The sequence below is a fragment of the Neofelis nebulosa genome, chromosome 8, assembly GCF_028018385.1.
Source record: "Neofelis nebulosa isolate mNeoNeb1 chromosome 8, mNeoNeb1.pri, whole genome shotgun sequence".
In the NCBI taxonomy this organism is placed as follows: Eukaryota; Metazoa; Chordata; class Mammalia; order Carnivora; family Felidae; genus Neofelis; species Neofelis nebulosa.
In genome coordinates this window covers 10,781,579-10,800,732 of record NC_080789.1, presented here as the reverse complement: position 1 = coordinate 10,800,732, position 19,154 = coordinate 10,781,579, and the positions used below count along the sequence as shown (strand labels likewise).

The 19,154-nt window shown below is 55.8% G+C and overlaps 2 protein-coding genes across 3 annotated transcripts; one reads left to right on the top strand and one right to left on the bottom strand.

Annotated features, from left to right (window-relative positions):
• The first annotated feature begins 322 nt into the window (after positions 1–322).
• On the top strand, positions 323–8,514 carry CDC42EP1 (CDC42 effector protein 1). Its single transcript, XM_058741353.1, has 3 exons — positions 323–475; positions 5,012–5,740; positions 7,301–8,514. The coding sequence occupies exons 2-3, from the start codon at positions 5,278–5,280 to the stop codon at positions 7,897–7,899; spliced, it is 1,062 nt and encodes a 353-aa protein (XP_058597336.1). The 5' UTR covers positions 323–475; positions 5,012–5,277; the 3' UTR covers positions 7,900–8,514.
• Positions 8,515–8,984: 470 nt separating this feature from the next.
• On the bottom strand, positions 8,985–14,486 carry LGALS2 (galectin 2). Of its 2 annotated transcripts, XM_058741355.1 has the most exons (4): positions 14,358–14,486; positions 10,795–10,877; positions 9,482–9,638; positions 8,985–9,308 (listed from the first exon to the last, which is right to left on the bottom strand). In XM_058741355.1, the coding sequence occupies exons 1-4, from the start codon at positions 14,361–14,363 to the stop codon at positions 9,162–9,164; spliced, it is 393 nt and encodes a 130-aa protein (XP_058597338.1). In that variant the 5' UTR covers positions 14,364–14,486; the 3' UTR covers positions 8,985–9,161. The 2 variants fall into 2 exon arrangements, with proteins under 2 accessions (XP_058597338.1, XP_058597337.1); XM_058741354.1 differs by lacking the exons at positions 10,795–10,877; positions 14,358–14,486 and adding an exon at positions 9,787–10,180.
• Positions 14,487–19,154: the final 4,668 nt, after the last annotated feature.

The window sequence follows — 19,154 nt, the reverse complement described above, 5'->3', positions numbered from 1 at the left end:
GCGGGCTTCTGGGTTCTCCCAAACTCCCACAGGGAGCGGCTGGAGAGCGCAGGAGCCGGAGTTGTCAGGTCACGGAGCCCCAAGGCCACGCGGGGCGCCGGTAGGGGGAGGGGTGGCCGCACACGACCCGAGTCGCCTCGCCGGGGCTTCCCCGCACGTTCGGCGGCTCCCCGCCCCGCCAGCCCGGCGCCCCCGCCGCCCCCCTCCAGCTCCCGCCGCCACTCGGGGCGGCCCGATCGGTGCCCCGGAGGGGGCCCGGCCCCGCCCGCAGGCGGGAGGGGCGAGGCGCGGGGAGGGAGCGCGCCCACACCCCGCCCCCGCCCCCGGAGCCAGCCCGCGGAGCCCGCGGCCAGGGCGGCGCAGACCGGCCCAGCCACTCGCCCGGGCTGCGCGCCGGGACGCGCCGCCGCCGCCCGGGCCGACGCGCCCGCCCTTCGGCCCCCGGCCCCGGGCCCCCGGGGCTCGCGGAGCGAAGGTAACAGCGCCCCCCTCCCCCGGGTGGGCGTGGACGCCGGCGGGACGGTGGGGGGGGGGGACCCGGCACCCTCTTAGGCTCTCGGGGACCGGGGCGGGGAGGGGGGGGGAGGGAGGGAGGAGGCCAGCCTGCCCAAGGCGCCCCGGGTGCCAACAGGAAGGCCCGTCGCGCAGGGCGCGGGGACCCTCCGAGTTTGGGGGTGGTTTTGCAAGGTCCCGGGCGAGCGGAGGGGCGCAGAGCACTTGAGCGGGCGAGCGGTAAAGCCGGCTGCGGGAGGAGGGGGCGCGCGGAGGGCCGTCTACGCTCCTTCCTGCCCTGGGAAAGGAAGGGAAGGAACGGGGAGGGGGCGAAAGTGCCGGAATGTCGGGCCCCTTGGCGAGGCCGGCGCGGAGAGCGGGAAGTGGGGGGCGGGAGGGACCGCAGGGGAGATGGACCAGGCACCCTGCCCCCTCCCCAACCGCCGCATTCCAGGCCGAGCAGGGATGAGGTCATCCCGTCCGGTTCCCCTCGGGCCACGACAGCCGGCTGTCCCTTCTCCCCTCCCCCGTGGAGCGACCCTCCCCATCCGAACTCCTTGCCTCCCAGAGGGAACGTTTTCTGGCCAAAGTCTTTCCCGGACTTCCAATCTCGACCGGCCTCGACATTGTTCTGTTCTTGCCTCGACCACGCAAGGTCCGCCCAGCTTGAAGCCCATTTGCTAGCCCGGGAAACTGAGGCCTAGAGAGGCGGCGGGACTACCCCCCACCCCCCGAGGCCGCAGCAAACGCGTTGGGGGGGGCTGGAACCCAGGACTGTGCGACACTTGGGCCGCGGCCCTCCCGCCTCACCGAGTGGAGGACTTGGGCTCTAACCTGCTTTCCTCTTACTCCCCCATGGCCCTGGTGCTCCCATCTAACCCCTCAGAGTCCTGTCCCAGGGTCCGCGCTGCCCCTGCAAACAGCTTGCTGCCCCTTTCTGGCCTCACTTTGCTCGTGTCTCCACCTTGACCGGGTTGGGGGATGGGGTGTGCCTTCCAGGGGTATGAGAGGCCCCAGGGACTTGACGTTTTATTCCAGGGCCATAGCAGCCCTCATCCAGGCACCGTCACGCTGTCCAGCGGTCTGGGATGTTAACCAGCTGGACACTGGTGGGGAAGGGGCTGTGTGCGTGTGAGTGGCCTCCTGGATGACAGGTGGTGAGCTGGCAGGCACCAGTACCTGGGGTGACCCCCAGGTGAGCGCAGGGGTGCAGCCGCCCCAGCCTCTGCCCCCTCCCCCAATGTCAGACAGCCCCCAGCCTCCTCTGAACCACAGGTGCCTCCACAGCGGCCCCTGTCGGCCTCTCCTAACGCGCGGTCCCTGCCCTCGGCCTCAAACCCTGTCCTTGCGTCATTACCACCATTGAGTAACCTCTTACCAAGTGCCCCCGCCTGACTGTCTTCTGTAGGGTAAATATGAGGACTGCTAGGACACCCAGGCCGCTTGGTGACCACTCTTGCCTGGTCACCGGCACCGAAGCCGCACAGCTCAGCCTCCTGCTTCCCAGGCCTGCCCTTCCGGAGCTCGGCAGCTGGGCATTGCCTCCTGCCACAGCTGTTCCCCCACCCCTCGCCCCGCCGCTGTGGTCCTATCCCTCCCCTGGCATTTACTAGTGATGGTGACAGAATCCTGGGGAGGCTGCCAGCCACACCACTTTTTTTTTTTCTTGCTCTGTGACTCGGGGCAAGTCGGTCCCCTTTTCTACGCCTCATTGTTTTCACCTGTAAAATGGGTGTCATGAGCATCAACAGGGAGGTAGGCTTTGCACCAGGACGCCTGGAGCCCTTCTTCCTCCAGGGCCAGATGGGACACACTTGATTGCCAGCGATACCCTGAAGTCAGTGTCAGGTGCCAAATAGCTCCCACCAAGGACGCCCAGAGTCAGAGATGTTCGTGTTCATATGTTGGATTTGAACCGGGGCCGCCTGACTCCGGGACCTGGGGGGTTTAATTATAGCACCTTCCGCTCTTTCCGCTCCTTTGGGAAAAAACCAGATTTCGATGCTGTTACTGTTTCCCACGTGGGAAAACGGGTCCCCAGTAGCACTGCCCTGTCCTTGGCCCCACCACCCGGCAGTGTCTCTCTGTCGCAGCGGGCAAGGTGGAGAGGTAAGGAGAGACCTTTCAGAGGTGCCCAGGGGCACTGGGGAGGTGGGAGCGTCGCAAGATTGGAGCAGAAGCTGGTCTCGAGAGTTAAGGCGGCCATGGGGATTAGGTGGGGGCCAGAGTCCTCTCGGTGGAGAGAAGAGTGGCTCCTTCAAGGTGGACGCTGGGAGAGAGGTGGGTGGAGCCACACGGCAGACACAGTGGCCCCTCACGTGGCATTCAGAGTGACGCCCCCACCCCCGGCCCGTTCCTTTCCCGCCCAGAGATTCATCTGTCGTCTCTGCAGAGCTAGGAAACCTGGCCCGTGCCATGCACCTGCCAGGTGACCTTGGCCAAGTCCCTTCCCTCGGAACCTCGGCTCTGCTTGTAAAAATGGGCTCACCCTCGTGACCTCAACAGCGGGGCCTTTGGAGTCGGATGACATCATGTAATGGGTGGCCAGCTGCAGAGTGCTTCCTAACTTCAGCAAACATTCCACGAGGACTTCTTGGTGCTGGGGGTGCCAGGGAAAGGGATGATTCAGACACCCCCCCTCCAAGGGGGAGGAGTTAGGGCTGGGGGGTGGATCAGATGGTGGGAAGGGACCAGAATGCAGTCCGAGAACAAAGCTAGCTTTGTTTTATTGCTTTCTTTGTTTTTTATCTTGTTATTTAACCGATTTTGAATTTCAAATAACATTCAAAGGGCAGTATTGAGATTTTGTATGTTGGAGGTGGCGGCGGTATTTAAAAACAAGCGGAAAAAAAAAAAGTTGAGGCACACATCTAGGTCTTATCAACTTTTATCAGCTGAGGCCCCACACCTGTGGAGGTAAGTGACTTGCTCAAGGTCACCCTGCGAGGCCTTTGAATCCCCCACCTACCCTCACTTGGAAGGTGGCAAAGGGTGATCCTTTGGTATGAAGGTCATCACTAAGATCTCCTGTGATTGAACCCCTGTTGATTTGGCACCTATCTGGTGCGGAGCCCAGGCTGGGTGCTGGGAGGGAGGAAGGCAGGAAAATCCAGGCAGCCGCCCCACCTTCAGAGTGTGTTGCCAATCTAGGGAGACAAGATGGGGCTCCAGGAGCCGATCAGAGGGCCATGAGTCAGAGGCTCTGAGTTCAAGTCTCAACTAGCTCTCTTGATAGGACCTGGAGCAAACTTGGACCCGTTGTGGGCCACAGGAAAACCAGAGGTCAGACCGTAGGCTCATAGGTGTCCTCCAGACTGCACTTTCTATGATGCTAGAAGGGATGGGGTCAGACCAGAAGAAGCTTAGAGAAGGTTGGGGCTGGGGAGGAGGTGGGGGAGATCAGGAGGGGACGGAGTGGGGAAGGAATCGCTTTTGGCACCTGCTGAGCTCTTTCCAAAACTTGTTCCCTGACAACAAGGCTCCTAGGTCAATTTGAAAAATTAATGGTAAAGGTCTTTCCTGCGGGCCTTCTCAGAGCCTTGAATATGCTCAGGCATGCAGCAGGCAGCTGGAAAAAGCCACTTTTGACCACAGGATCCTTTTTCCAGGAAGCACCTTGAAGGCGGAGGGTTCTAAGGAACCTCTGCGCAGGCTGTTTACACAGCAGTGCACAAAGCCTGTGGCAAGGCACCTCCTCCCTCCTGGCCTCTCCTAGTGAAAGACAATTTCACCCACAGAGAAGGGAGGTGATTTGCTCAACGCGCCCGCAGAAGAGAATGTAGCTTGGGGCTCGAGGACTCGGGGTCGGGAAGGCTCTGCCTCACCATTTTTACTATGTAGCCTCAAGCAAGTCACTTCACTTCTCTGTGCCTCAGTTTCTCCTCCCTAAAATAGTGCCTCCCGGGACGGCTGGGTAGCTCAGTCGGTTAAGCGCCCGACGCCGGCTCCGGTTACGATCTTGCGGTTTGTGAGTTTGAGCCCCGCATCGGGCTCTGCACTGATGGCGTGGAGCCTGCTTGGGATATTCTCTCTCTCTCTCTCTCTCTCTCTCTCTCTCTGCTCCTCGCTGCTCGCTCGCTCTCAAAATAAGTTAACTTTAAAAAATGAAAGAATACAAAATAAAATAGCGCCTCCCTCCGGGGTGTCGTGTGGATGACACGAGTAACAGGTCATTTCTTGGCACTTAGTAGGTGCTTCATAAACGGCCTCCGTAGAAAGACCATTCATGCTTTTTACAGAGAGACGTCTCAAGCGTGCAGCCCGATGAATTGTTTCGTGCCCCCCTCTGGTCCATACCTGTTCACAGGCAACAACCACAATTCCTACTGGGTCACTATTGTTTGCTTTGCCTGGTCCTAAGCGTCGTCCTCCTCCCGGAATTGTCCGGCCTGTCGTCTGCGCGCCCGCTCAGCACGTGGGCGGTATCCCCCCTCGGGGTTGGTGGGTATAATCACTTGTTCCCTTTCGCTGTGTGACCCAGGATCCCCAACGGGGCCTACCATCGTTGTGTTTCTTTCAGGTCTCCACCGCCGGGCAGAGAGGGGCGGCTGGCGCTTGAGGCGCATCTGGTACCTTCTCCGTGTCGGGACAGGCATCCGTAGCGGTTTCCACGGGGCCGAGAGCCAGGCCTCAGGGACGCGCGAGGGGGCAGCACCTCAGGAGCGCGCAGGAGCAGCCTCCGTCCACCCCCCTTCCTCTGGGAAGGAAGGAGCTGAGAAGTGGATCCTGAGCCCCGGCCCCGGGGAGGGGGGGGCCCGGACCATCCACCGTGAAGAGCGGGAGCTGATGCCAGGCCCCCAGGGGGCCGGAGGAGCCCCTGCCATGAGCCTGGGCAAGCTCTCGCCGGTTGGCTGGGTGTCCGGCTCACAGGGGAAGAGGCGGCTGACGGCAGACATGATCAGCCCCCCGCTCGGCGACTTCCGCCACACCATGCACGTGGGCCGCGGCGGGGACGTCTTCGGCGACACGTCCTTCCTCAGCAACCACGGTGGCAGCTCGGGGAGCACTCACCGCTCACCCCGCAGCTTCCTGGCCAAGAAGCTACAGCAGGTGCGGAGGGTAGGGGCACCGCCCCGGCGGATGGCTTCCCCGCCCGCACCCTCGCCTGCTCCGCCCGCCGTGTCCCCCATCATCAAGAACGCCATCTCCCTGCCCCAGCTCAACCAGGCCGCCTACGACAGCCTCGTGGTCGGCAAACTCACCTTCGACCGCAACCCTGCCAGCTCCACAGACGGCCACTCCGGTTACGGTGAGGGCCTGGGCTGGCCACTCGTTCGTCAGGTGCCGAGGCCCAGGGTGTTCGGTGGGCCGGCCGAGCCACCAAGTGAGCTCTTTGCCCCGCGTTAGTTTGGTCCCACCGCGGAGGTCAGGCCCGAACCCCAGACCATGGAAGGGGTTGGTGGGGGGGTGGGGCGGGGACAAGGGTCGCAAACCAGCTCACTCCGCAAAGCGCGCTGAGGTTGAGAGGGGAGGGGAGGGCGGTCCAGCTCTCCCCGACTCTAACTCGCCTCCCTGTGTCCGGGCCCATGGCTGAACCAGCCCGTCCCCTTCCACGGAAGCAGCCCCCTCGTGTCAGAATGACACGGTGGCGAGACTGAGAGTCCGGGCTCTGGATTAGAATCCTGGTTCTACCCGGTGTCCAGCACGCCGGCTGACCTCTGCAGGCTCAATCCTGGCCTGTATGTGTAATGGGTCCATTAGGGTCATTGCTAAGACTCAGCGACAGGACATCGGGGCTGTTGCTGTGTTTTTGTTATTTGCACAGAACCTGACAAATTTAGAAAAACCACTCACGCAGACAGAAGCCAGGGGGCCCTCCCGGCCGTGGTGGGGGACTGGCAGGTGCAACCTTAGCTCCGCTGGACAGCTCGCCTTGGGAAGCAGGGCCCCTGCTGCCACCTGGTGGCCGTTCTCTGCCCTGTGGCTTTGCCCCACTGCCAGGGACTTCCTCGGGTGCTCCGCCCCCAGCAACACAGCTCAAAACTCTGCTGAGGGCTGGTCCACAGTGACCACACTGTGCCTCGGGCATGGTAGTTTTGGAGCCAGAGGCTGGACCAGAGGTCCTTTGCAGGGCATCCGCCTGTCCTTTGAGTCTGTGATTTCTGTGCAGTCAGACCCCAGCTTGCTAGTTCTGTCCCCGTGCCCACAAACCCGTCCACGTGCTATGGGTTCGCCGGCAGCCATCGGCCACTGTCATGCAAGAGGACCGTGGCCATCAGTTGGGACTGCGAGTCAGGACTTTTTTTTTTTTTTTTTTTTTTTTTTTAATTTTTTTTTTCAATGTTTTTTATTTATTTTTGGGACAGAGAGAGACAGAGCATGAACGGGGGAGGGGCAGAGAGAGAGGGAGACACAGAATCGGAAACAGGCTCCAGGCTCCGAGCCATCAGCCCAGAGCCTGACGCGGGGCTCGAACTCACGGACCGCGAGATCGTGACCTGGCCGAAGTCGGACGCTTAACCGACTGCGCCACCCAGGCGCCCAGGACGTTTTGAGCTCCAGGCTTGCCTCTGCCCCCTTCAGACCCTATGACCCTGGGCAAGCCTCTCCCCTTGTCCCAGACTGAGCCTTCCCTTTCTACGTCTGCAAAGTGGGAATGAGAATTGTGTCCATTTTCAACTTCTGGGTTGATAGAAAGATCCCGTGAGAAACTTCAGGGTTCGCTATATTGGAAAGATGGGAGAATCTGAGGCCGGATGAGAGAGTGACGTGTTAGAGGCCACACAGCAAGCTAGGGTTGGTCCTGGCCCTCCCCGCCCCGATTCCTGGTTAGGGACCCCAGCTATGACCCTTCTCCCCATTCTTCTAGGCCCGGACTCCGGGTTCTGCACTATCTCCCGCCTGCCTCGCCCGGAAAAGCCTCGTGACCGAGAACGTGATAGTGCCTTCCCCTCCGAGCCCGAGCTTCGCCGCTCTGACTCCCTCCTGTCCTTCCGCCTGGACCTCGACCTGGGGCCATCTCTCCTCAGCGAGCTGCTGGGGGTCATGAGCCTTTCAGAAGCCTCTGCAGCTGAGACGACCCCAGCCCCTGCCGCAAGACCCCCAGCCCCTGCCTCAAACCCCCAACCACGTGGACACTGCCCCAATGGGGTGACTGCTGGGTTGAGCCCTCTGGCTGAGGTGAGGGCCAGTGTGGTGGGAGAGTGTCCCCGTATACCTGCTGACACGGCCCCTAGCAGGCACTGGGGAGCAGGCTGGGGGGGCAGCCAGGGTAGCCACCGCTATACTGAGATCGATGCCCGGCGAGAGCTAGCGGGGGTCCTGCCCCAGGCTCGGGCTTCTTGGGAGAGCCTGGACGAAGAGTGGGGGGCACCCCAGGCGGGCAGCAGGGCCCCCGTGCCCAGCACGGTGCAAGCAAACACCTTTGAGTTTGCTGATGCTGAGGAGGACGATGAAGTCAAGGTGTGACCAGCTGGCCGTGGGCTCAGGACCCTGCCAGGGCTCAGGGCACTGCCCATGAACAGTGCAGAGCCAGCACCGAATAGCTACGTCCTGTCCACGATAGATGGGAGAACCCAGTTGCCCCCAAGCCCCTCCACGCCTCTGCAGGACAGACATGGGAGGGAGGCCGGAGGAGACCAGGCTTGTTCTGGGACCTGGGTGTTCCCGTGGGCCCTGCTGGGCTGCATTACCTAGCCCCTTGCCACTCTGGACCCAGGGCCGTTCCTTAGGCTCACCCCCCACCCTCTGCCACCCCCACTGGCTGGAGAGCCCAACCTCACAGTATAGCCTTTGTGCTGGAAAAGCTGTCCTTGCTTGGGGGGGGGGGGGGGGACGGGGAGCATACCACACAGGGCCTTTGTCTCCTCTCCCTAAGGGACGTCCTGCCCCAGCTCATCCTGGAGCTGCCCCCAGCAGGGTCCCTCCTGCACCCGTCAGAGCCCCAGCCCTTGCTAAGGCTGCTTCCCCAACATTCCAACCCCAGAGAAAAGTCAGGTGCGACCTCACAGGGGAGGAATCCCACCTTCCCGTGCACCCCAGACCTGCTTCTGGGTCCTGATTAAAAAAGGCTTTTTGATAAAAGGCGTCCTGCAAGATGCTTGGGGACTTGGGAGAACAAAGTCAGCTCCACCTGCTTAAAATACCTTCAGTATGGGGTTTGGAAAACCAAAGAATCTCTCCCCCCCCCCCAACCCACACCCCCAGGGCCCCCAGCGAGGGGAGGGGCCAAAGCAGGGGGTAATGAGTAACCAGGCTGGAATGAATGTTCCAGCGATAAGAGGCCCAGGTGGGAGCCCTTATCTACAGTTCCTGGAACAGCCCCTGGCCCAGGTGCCTGGAACCGGCCCCGCAATCCCCCCTCCGTAATCACTAATCACTTGTCCCGGTGATAACTGGGGACCGAGAGGCTGCAGCGGGTGCTTAGAGGTGTTTGGGAGAATGTCCCAACCCCCACCTCGCAGCGCTCCGACCTTATGCCTCAGTTTCCTTCCCTGTCGCACGAGGCTGCTGGGAGCACTATGGGAATGACCACAAGCACTGATGCAGGAAGACTAGGTAAAGGTGGCTTCTTTTGTCTGGTCTCAGGCTCAGGGGAGGGAAGTAGGGTCCCAGGGGCAGGAACTGCTGGCCAGCAGCCGGGACTCAGCGGCCGCTGATCTGTGACGGAGCGGGAGCTCAGGATGGGGAATCCGCAGTGGGGTCTTTGACTCCGGTGAGGTGCTCTCCGCTCAGTCGATCTTGAAGGAGGTGATGCTCAACCCACCCTGTATGCTCAGGTAGCTCAGGTGGCTGTGGCCCATTCTGTTGGGAAAGGTCAACTGGTGCCCATCTGACAACTTCACTTTGAATCCGTCATTGTCAAAGGTCACGGTGAACTGCGGCAGGAGGGAGGGTGTCAGGGAGGCCAGAGGCCCTGGAAAATGGGCCACGGCAGCCCCGGGGTTGGCCTCAACAGTGCCAAACCCAGGTCTAGGCCAGGGTGCCCCCCGCCCCCACCTGGGCTCTCTCTTTGACATCCTCCTCGGGCGCCTCTCCCCTCTGACCTCACCTTGACCTCTGACCCTGGGCTGAAGCACATGTGACCATCCTTCTGCTCCTCCCCCCAGGTGCCATCCAGTGAGTTGCAGACAATGACAGATTCACTGAAGCGTGGGTTGAAATGCAGGTCCACTTTAGATGACCCCTGGCCCAGATTAAGGGCAAATCTGCAGGGAAAGGGGGTAACAAGGATTAGGGGCCGGCCCTGGGTAAAGCTGCTTGGGTCATGGGGTCTTGGTTGACCACAAGCTGAAAGAAATCCCAAAAGAAAAGTGTTAACAGAGGCCTGTGCCTTAAAACAAAGGAGGTGACAACCTGCTCCGACTCAGCACTGGAGCGTCATTCCATTTGGCACAGGGACTAAGGCTCTCGACAGGAGGGGGACTGATAGTGACAATCTCAGGAGTTCGGGGTACCTGTCCTTGGGGGAGAGAATTGTCCTTAGGTATCTGAAGATCCGCTGAGTGTGGCCATGAACGGCTAACCTCAAGTGGCGAGCTCCCTGTCATTCCAGGTATTCGATCAGGGGGCCGTGTGACCTGTTGACAGGATCCCTACAGCCTGGGTCAGACCGCCAAGGTCCCTGAGAGTAGAACATTCTGAGTCATGAATAGGGTGCCTTCACTGGGAGGTCTCAGACCATGACCGTATACTTAGGAAATCCAAGTAGGAGAAAGGAGCGATTTTCCTCTTGGCTCCTACCCTACGCCTCTGCCCGCCTCTCCTCAACCAAAAGCGGTTGCGGATCAGTCCCAAGAAATTCTGTAACCGTGTTCTGCCCACGGGAGAGCCAGAGTGCCGAGCTGTTAACAACGGAATTAGAAGTGCGGCTAGTTCTAAGGGAGAGGATACAAAAGAGACCACTTGGCGCCCCCTGGTGGCTCTCTCTGGTGTAACGTGTGTGAAAGGCTGGCCTCTGCCCATTCAGCTGGGTGAGGAGGGCGGTGGGGGGAGGGGTGGAATTGGCTTTCCCTAGAGACACCTGACCCACAGGGGGCTGGGCAGATCTCTAGGGGCTTCTCTGCCTACCCCCTTCAGTGTCTTTGGGGGCCACGGAGTTGAGCAAATAGCACGAGTTGTGAAATTCTGGGGGTCCCCAAACCTAGCCTCGGAGGTGAAGGCAGGCCCCTAACAGGAGGGGAGCCAGCCGGGGGCATGGCAGGGATGTGAGCACGAGCAAAGGATTTAAAAAAAAAAAAAGGCCCCTGAGGTCGCTCTCCCCTGTGACCATCTCACAAGGCTGCCCTGCCTGCCCCCAACTTCCAGGCCTGTGGACACCCCCCCTCCCCGGGTCGGGCCCACCCGGCCTCTCCCCTTGCTCACCCAACGGCGTCACTGGCGATCTTGCCCTTGATCTTCAGGGTTGAGCCCAACTTCATGTCCATGTTCACGATCTCAAAATTTCCCTGTGCCAACGGAGAAGCACGTCACGCACATGCCCAGAGCCCTTCTGCTGGCGGCCCCCATTCACCGGCACCTTCTCACGGGGCACTGAGCTGGGAAGGGAAAAAGCTAGAGTGCGCTGGTCAGAGCCTTCTAGAACTCCCTCTTCCCTGCTTTGCTTCACTCTCATCCACCCAGCCTGATGAGAACAGCTGAATGTGGACACATGGGGCCCAGCTGGGGGATCCTCAGTACGCCCATCTGTGAAGTGGGTACTGTGGTCTGTGCTGACCTTACAGTTCCCAAATAGGTTCAGGTGATGAAGGCACCCTTAGCAGAACCCCCCAAATGAGGATGTGTTCAGCTTCTGCAAAACCTTGGAGCCATTTTACTAACAGAAAGTGATTGTATCAGAGGCGTGCAGGGCTTGGCCCATCCAAAACCAGGAACTATAAAGCTCTGTAAGTCACATGTCTTGACATGTCCTATCAAAGTCCCTCTCCAGACCTTACTTTCCTCATCTATAAAATGGGCTCATTTGATTTATCCATTCACAACCAGTGCTAAGCCGCCCCCTCTGTGACAGACACTGCCGGGGGCCCTGAGGTTAATAGCACCCACCTTCAGGCCGTTGGGAGGGGCAAGGTCACGTTTGCAGAGCCCCAGACATAGAGGCTGGCATGAACTACAGGCAAATCGAGGGACGGATACCATTATGATTACTTGCTGTTATCATTCACTCACTCCTTTTTCCATAGGACCTTAACAGCGCCTAGATTTCTATATAGCACAAGTTTCCCACAGCTGCTCTGTGGTTAAAGGAAGGGTCTTGAAGCTATCTCTCTCTTTTTTTTTTTTAATGGGGAGGGAGGATGGCTATTTTTTTAAATGCTTATTTATTTATTTTTTTTTTTAATTTTTTTTTTTTTAATGTTTTTTATTTATTTTTGGGACAGAGAGAGACAGAGCATGAACGGGGGAGGGGCAGAGAGAGAGGGAGACACAGAATCGGAAACAGGCTCCAGGCTCCGAGCCATCAGCCCAGAGCCTGACGCGGGGCTCGAACTCACGGACCGCGAGATCGTGACCTGGCTGAAGTCGGACGCTTAACCGACTGCGCCACCCAGGCGCCCCTTATTTATTTATTTTTGAGAGAGACAGAGAGACAGAGACAGAGAGGGAGACACAGAATCCGAAGCAGGCTCCAGGCTCTGAGCTGTCAGCGCAGAGCCCGGGGAGGGGGGGCGGGGTGGGTTTGCTCAGACCCACAGACCGTGAGATCTCGACCTGAGCGGGAGTCAGACACCCAACCGACGGAGCCACCCAGGCGCCCCTTGAAGCTATTTGCAAAGCTCATTACCCAACACTTACAAAATGTCCCTTTTTCCACATCCATGCTCGGAAGGCGTGTGGTTGGGGGTGGGGGGGAGAGGGCACACGCAGCAGGTACCGAAGATCTCAAACATCCCGTGGGAGAACACGTTTACGTTGTGCAATTTCTGTTCACAGATTTTGGGTTTTTTCCTGGAGCCCGCACGCCTGAAACTCACAGGCCTGGGGCGCTTTGCTGACAGCGTCCTTGGGAGGATAGTCAATGCTCCCCCACTGGCAGCTGCCTTCTTTTTACCAAGGGGGAAGGCGATCCAGTGTGCACACACACACGGCGGGCTTGCCCGGCTGTCCCAGGGGCGGGACATTTCAAAAGGCAGGTCTGAAAAGAGGCTGTGTGCAGCCCAGGGGAGTGGAGCCAGCAGCCCCGACACCGGTGAGGCGGGATGACTCTTTGTCGTGGGGATGGCCCGTGCATCCGAGGGTGTGGAACTGGCAGTCTGTATCCACCAGATGCCAGTAGCACCCTCCCCTCCAGTTGTGACAAGCACAAATGTCCCCAGATGTGGCCAAATGCCCCCTGGTGGGAAAAATCTCCCTGCCCTTGAGAAAACGGGGGTTAGAGGCAGGAGAGCCTCACCCGTCAGAGGGACGCTTGGTGTGACAGCTGGATTGCCGTCTTGAGAACCAGACAGGCTGGGTTAAAATTCTCCTCCAGCGTCTCACAGATAGACAAGTTTGCCGCTCAGAGACAAGGTTATCCGGTCCCTCCCAAAGATGTTCAGACGTTACCAGAAACATAGATGTCCTGCCACAAAGCAAGCTGTCACAGATGGGCGCTCTGAGACGCACACACGGCTACAACCAGACATCGTGAGCGGGCTGAGTCTTCTCGTCTCCCCCCAGTTGCCCACCCACCCCCCCCCCCGGACCCTGGACCAGTCAGGCTGGGGCCCGTGTAGGGAAGAGCACCCCCATTCCCTTACCACCTCCTGGGAGCTGCCTGGCTGAAACAGAAGGAGCAAAGCCCCCAAGGATAGAGGTGGGGGTTGCTACGGGACGGGAGCACCAGAAAGGCCAGGGAGCAGGTGCCTCTGGACAGAGAAGGGTGCCAGTGGGAGCGTGCAGACTCGGGATCCCTGTCCTCACTCAGCAAAGTCTGAGAGAGACAACGGGGGGCAAAGCCAGTTTGGGGAGTGGGGCAGGAGTCGGTGGTCAGGGATCGAGTCCGGACCCTGCCCCTGGTTGGCTGAGTGACCTGGGGCCAGCTGCCTCCCTTTCTGGGCCTCGGTTCTCCCATCATTAATGTAGGATATTTGGACTAGGTGATCTCTGGAGAAGGAGGAAAGAGAGGGCAGGGATGGGACGACCAGAGAAGGGGAAAGACGGGAAGGTCTCTGGGCCACAAAGTTGCCCTTGGGAGGCAGGGGGTGAGGAGTGCATCATCCCTGCCACACTGACCCCTCCAGTCACGGTCACATCCTGCACCTTACAGGTACTGGCTTGAACAGCGTCTCCCGAAAAGTCACGTCCACCTGAAACTTACGGATGCAACCTATCTGGAAACAGGGTCTTTGCAGATGTAATCAACTTAAGATTTGTTTAGGGTGGTCCTTCAATCCAGTGTGACTGGTATCCTCATAAGAAAAGGGAAGAGAGGGGCCCCTGGGTGGCTCAGTCCGTTGAGCGTCCAACTCTTGACTTCGGCTCCGGTCATGATCTCACGGTCCGTGAGTTCGAGCCCCGCGTTGGGCTCTGTGCTGACAGCTCAGAGCCTGGAGCCTCCTTCAGATTCTGTGTCTCCCTCTCTCTCTGGCCCTCCCCTGTTCATTCTCTGTCTCTCAAAAACAAATAAACGTTTAAAAAAAAAAAGTTAAAGCCCAGTAGATGTTGGCAATTATTATTACGGATGAGAAACGGAGTCTAGAGAAGGGAAGAGGTAGGTTCCAGCTCCCCCAGCAGGGTGGTGGTGGAGGGAGCGGAGAACATCTACCCTAGAGGGCTGTGGACACCGTCTGTCCGACTTGGTCGGTCTATGGACAGGGAAACCAAGGCCCGGAGAGGGGCAGTGGCTTTCCTCCAGCTGCGCTCCCCCCGCCCCCCACCAGCTGCCCCACTGAAGCACAGATGTGGGAAATGGAGGAGGTGGGCAGTGGGCAAGCCGGCATCCTCACCGACATGGTGGCAGCTCCCGGTGCGGCTCCCGGTGACTCCTGGAGGTCTGGGCTCAAGATCACGCCTCACAGCCCAGTTTATATTCTAGAATATTACACATTAACTCCCCCAAGGCCGTACATGAGGACTTTGGTCCCTCCTGCCCGGGTGTCTGCCCCCCTCACATCTCCCAGGACGGATGAGACGCTCTTCGTCCGGGCACACCCAGCCCAGCCCGGAGCCTCCTGCCCCGTGCCCAGCCCAGCACAGGACCAGCGCCCAGCCGGGCATCGGAAGCCAGCACAACCAGCAGGTGAGCTTGGCAAGCCACCCAAGGTCCTGAGCCCCACTTCCTCATCCTGGAACAGGGAGACTTGCTGTGCGAAAAGCTCGAAGCTTTTAAAAAAAATAAAATCTTAAAAACAAACAAACAAGTAAATAAATAAAATAATAAGTAATAAATAAAATAAATGTTAAAATAACAATAATAATTAAAAATTTTACAAAAGCTCAAAGCTTTTAAAAAAAAATAAAATCTTAAAAATAAATAAATAAATAAGTAATAAGTAAATAAAATAAATTTTAAAATGATAATATTTTAAAATTTTACAAAAGCTCAAAGCTTTTAAAAAAAATAAAATTTTGGGGCGCCTGGGTGGCTCAGTCGGTTAAGCGTCCGACTTCAGCTCAGGTCACGATCTCGCGGTCCGTGAGTTCGAGCCCCGCGTCGGGCTCTGGGCTGATGGCTCAGAGCATGGAGCCTGCTTCCGATTCTGTCTCTCCCTCTCTCTCTGCCCCTCCCCCGTTCATGCTCTGTCTCTCTCTGTCTCAAAAATAAATAAACGTTAAAAAAAATCTTAAAAATAAATAAATAAATAAAATAATAATAAGTAATAAAATAAATTTTAAAATAATAATTAAAAATTTAAAAAAGCTCGAAGCTTTAAAAAAAAAAATCTTAAAAATAAATAAATAAATAAATAATAAGTAATAAATAAAATAATTTTTAAAATAACAATAATAATTAAAAATTTTAAAAAAGCTCGAAGCTTTAAAAAAAATAAAATCTTAAAAATAAATAAATAAAATAATAAGTAAATAAAATACATTTTAAAATAATAATATTTAAAAATTTTACAAAAGCTCAAAGCTTTTTAAAAAATAAAATCTTGGGGCGCCTGGGTGGCGCAGTCGGTTGAGCGTCCGACTTCAGCCAGGTCACGATCTCGCGGTCCGTGAGTTCGAGCCCCGCGTCGGGCTCTGGGCTGATGGCTCGGAGCCTGGAGCCTGTTTCCGATTCTGTGTCTCCCTCTCTCTCTGCCCCTCCCCCGTTCATGCTCTGTCTCTCTCTGTCCCAAAAAAAAAAAAAAAAAAAAAAAAAAAAAAAAGTTGAAGAAAAAAAAAATAAAATAAATAAAATAAAATAAAATAAAATCTTAAAAATACATAAATAAATAAAACAATAAGTAATAAAATAAATTTTAAAATAACAATAATAATTAAAAATTTTAAAAAGCTCGAAGCTGTAAAAAAATAAAATGTTAAAAATAAAAAATAATAATAAGTAATAAATAAAATAAATTTAAAAATAATAACAATAATTAAAAAATTGTTTTAAAAAGCTCGAAGCTTCTCGTTCTCTGCGATGTCGAGATTCGTTTTGAGAGACTTCTGTTTTGTCGTCTCCCGTCACCCGATGGTTTTTCTGATTGTACGTGTAAGTCTTAAAAACGATACATGGTTGGGGCGCCTGGGGGGCTCAGTCGGTTGGGCGTCTGACTTCGGCTCAGGTCATGCTCTCGAGCCCCGCGTCGGGCTCCGTGCTGACAGCTCAAAGCCGGGAGCCTGCTTCGGAGTCTGTGTCTCCTTCTCTGCCCCTCCCCTGCTCATGCTCTGTCTCTCTCTGTCCCAAAAATACATAAAAAACGTTGAAAAAAAAAATTAAAAAAAAAATAATAAAGTAAAATAGGGGTGCCTGGGTGGCTCAGTCGGTTAAGCGTCCGACCTCAGCTCGGGTCATGTTCTCACAGTTTGTGAGTCCGAGCCCCCCGTCGGGCTCTGTGCTGACAGCTGGGAGCCGGGAGCCTGCTTCCGATTCTGTGTCTCTGTCTCTCTCTGCCCCTCCCCCAATTGCACTCTGTCTCTCTTTCTCAAGATTAAATAGGCATTAAAAAATTTTCTTTTAGGAGCACCTGGGTGGCTTAGTCGCTTGAGCGTCTGACTTCAGCTCAGGTCATGATCTCACGGTCTGTGGGTTCGAGCCCCCCGTCGGGCTCTGGGCTAACAGCTCGGAGCCTGGAGCCGGCGACGCCTGCTTCGGATTCTGTGCTTCCCTCTTCTCTGCCCCTCCCCCACTCATGCTCTGTCTCTCTCTGTCAAAAAATAAATAAAAAAACATTTTAAAAATTAAAAAAAAAAAAAAAAAAAGAAGCAAACATTCATAACCTTACAGCCCGGAGGGCACCTGTTCTGTTTATGGCACACTTCACTCCTCATGGTTTTCTGTGGATTTTTATCCCTCTGTCTGGGCAATTGTTTATTCTGCTGCGTTCAGGAAACATTAAACCCACAAATCTATATTTCAGAACTAGATTTTAATGGCAGTGAAATATGCCACTTTTCAATGACTCAATTTATTGGCCCAATTTCCTCCCGCTGAACACTTACATTAATTCTCAACGGATGCCGTTAAAAGTCCTGCTGCATTAAATCTATTTGCGTATAAAATCTGACTGCCTCCTGACAACTTATTGAGGGTGGATTCCCAGAAGCGGGATTTTTCTAGAGCCCTGGTTTGGCCAAGCCAGAGCGGTTTCCATCAGAGCTGGCAGTGGCCACTCTGGAAGGGGTGGGGGGGAGGCGAGCCCTGCTCAGAACCCTCTGGTGCCAGGAGCTGATGGGTGGCTTGCTGCCCAGTGCTTACACGGGACGCCACCTCCAGTCCCCTCCCTGCCCCTGGAGGAGGGTGATTTCCTCCTCTTAAGCCACAAGGAAATCAATCCCTTCTCGCTTTTCGCTTTTCTCCCGGGGGCTGCGGTAAAAAGCCCAAGCGAGATAAGGAGTCTCCAAGTGCTTTGGAAACGGAAACTCCCTAATCAACAGAAACTACCCCTTGTAAAGGTGGTATTTTTCTGATTATAATGGTCATCCTGGCTCACTGTGGAAGGTTTCAGAAGAATGCACAAAGTAGAAAGAACGGACACGTTCGCTTGTTTTGGGAGAATGTTTAAAGGCGGGGGAACACAACCCCATTCTGAATCGGACTCTTTTCTGCGTATGTGTGTGATATGAGTGAAAGATATTTTAAAAGAAAAAAAGAAGGAAAGTAAGGGGGGCTGGGAGGAAGGAAGGGAGGGAGGAAAGAAGGAAAGAAAGAAAAGAAACAAAAAATCAAAATCACCCACATTTGTATCTCCAGCCCGGTTCTCTTAAAAACGCTTACCTTCCTGGGGTGCCTGGGTAATTCAGTCGGTTAAGCAACTGACTTTGGCTCAAGTCATGATCTCACAGGTCGTGGGTTCGAGCCCCGCGTTGGTCTCCGTGCTGACAGCTCAGAGCCTGGAGCCTGCCTCAGATTCTGTCTCCCTCTCTCTCTGTTCCTCCCCTGCTTGTTCTCTGTCTCTCTCTGTCTCTCAAAAATCAATAAACGTTAAAAAAATAAAATTGCTTACCTTCCAGGGCACCTGCGTGGCTTAGGCAGTTCAGCGTCCCACTTTGGCTCAGGTTATGATCTCACGGTTTGTGAGTTCGAGCCCCACATCGGGCTCCGTGCTGACAGCTCAGAGCCTGGAGCCTACTTTGGATTCTGTGTCTCCCTCTCCCTCTGACTCTCCCCCACTTGTGCTCTGTCTCTCTCTGAAAATAAAGAAAGAAAGAAAGTTAAAAAAAATCGCATTTTGGGGGCGCCTGGGTGGCTCAGTCGGTTAAGCATCCGACTTCGGCTCAGGTCATGATCTCACAGTTTGTGGGTTTGAGCCCCGCATCGGGCTCTGTGCTGACAGCTCAGAGCCTGGAGCCTTCTTCCGATTCTGTGTCTCCCTTTCTCTAACCCTCCCCCATTCATGCTCTGTCTCTCTCTGTCTCAAAAATAAATAAACATTAAAAAAAATTTTTTTTTAATTTTTAATCACATTTTTGGGGGTGCCTGGGTGGCTCAGTCAGTGAAGCATCTGACTCTTCATTTCTGCTCAGGACATGATCTCACAGTTTGTGAGTTCAAGCCCCACACCGGGCTCTGCGCTAACAGCATGGAGGCTGCTTGGGATTCTCTCTCTCTCCTTCTCTCTCTCTCTCTCTCTCTCTCTGCCCCTCCCCTGCTCACATGCTCTCTCTGTGTCTCTCAATATAAATAAATGAACTTAAAAAAAATGTTTCTAAATCACACTTTTTGGAGACCCTCCATGGCCACGGTGGCCATGTACCACCGTTGCTCGTGGTACAGCGTTAAGTGAATAGAGTGGCGACGGAAGCAGGTTCCCAGGCTATGCGATGGCCCTTACAGAACTGCCCTCACTGAATTGTGCAGGAGGCCATCAGGCTGCCGTGAGAGGCAGCAGCGAGGAGCAGCCACAGCAAAACTGCCAGCGTGCGCCCCTCCAGGGTGCCAAGAAGGACATCGCCGAGCTGGCCACACAGGGTACATAGGACTTTGTGCAATGCATGGGATTGAGAGCTTCCAAGAAGAAAAGTAGAAACACAGCCAGGCCTTAAAGAGACCAAGCCTAAGAGGGGAGACGAGCTTGAGCACGGGAAACAACCAAAACACGATTAATTACAAACCACCCCCCACCCCCACCAATGAAAGGCTGCAGAAAGTT

Bases quoted from the DNA above. Each gene is read 5' to 3' on its own strand.
- LGALS2 (XM_058741354.1), bottom strand. From the start codon at position 9,980: ATGACAGGGAGCTCGCCACTTGAGGTTAGCCGTTCATGGCCACACTCA. The intron at 9,639-9,786 runs GTTGTCACCTCC...CTTTCCCTGCAG, and splicing joins CCAGTGCTGAGTCGGAGCAG to ATTTGCCCTTAATCTGGGCC. The intron at 9,309-9,481 runs GTGAGGTCAGAG...CTCCTGCCGCAG, and splicing joins GCCCAGGGTCAGAGGTCAAG to TTCACCGTGACCTTTGACAA.
- CDC42EP1 (XM_058741353.1), top strand. From the start codon at position 5,278: ATGCCAGGCCCCCAGGGGGCCGGAGGAGCCCCTGCCATGAGCCTGGGC. The intron at 5,741-7,300 runs GTGAGGGCCTGG...CCATTCTTCTAG, and splicing joins AGACGGCCACTCCGGTTACG to GCCCGGACTCCGGGTTCTGC.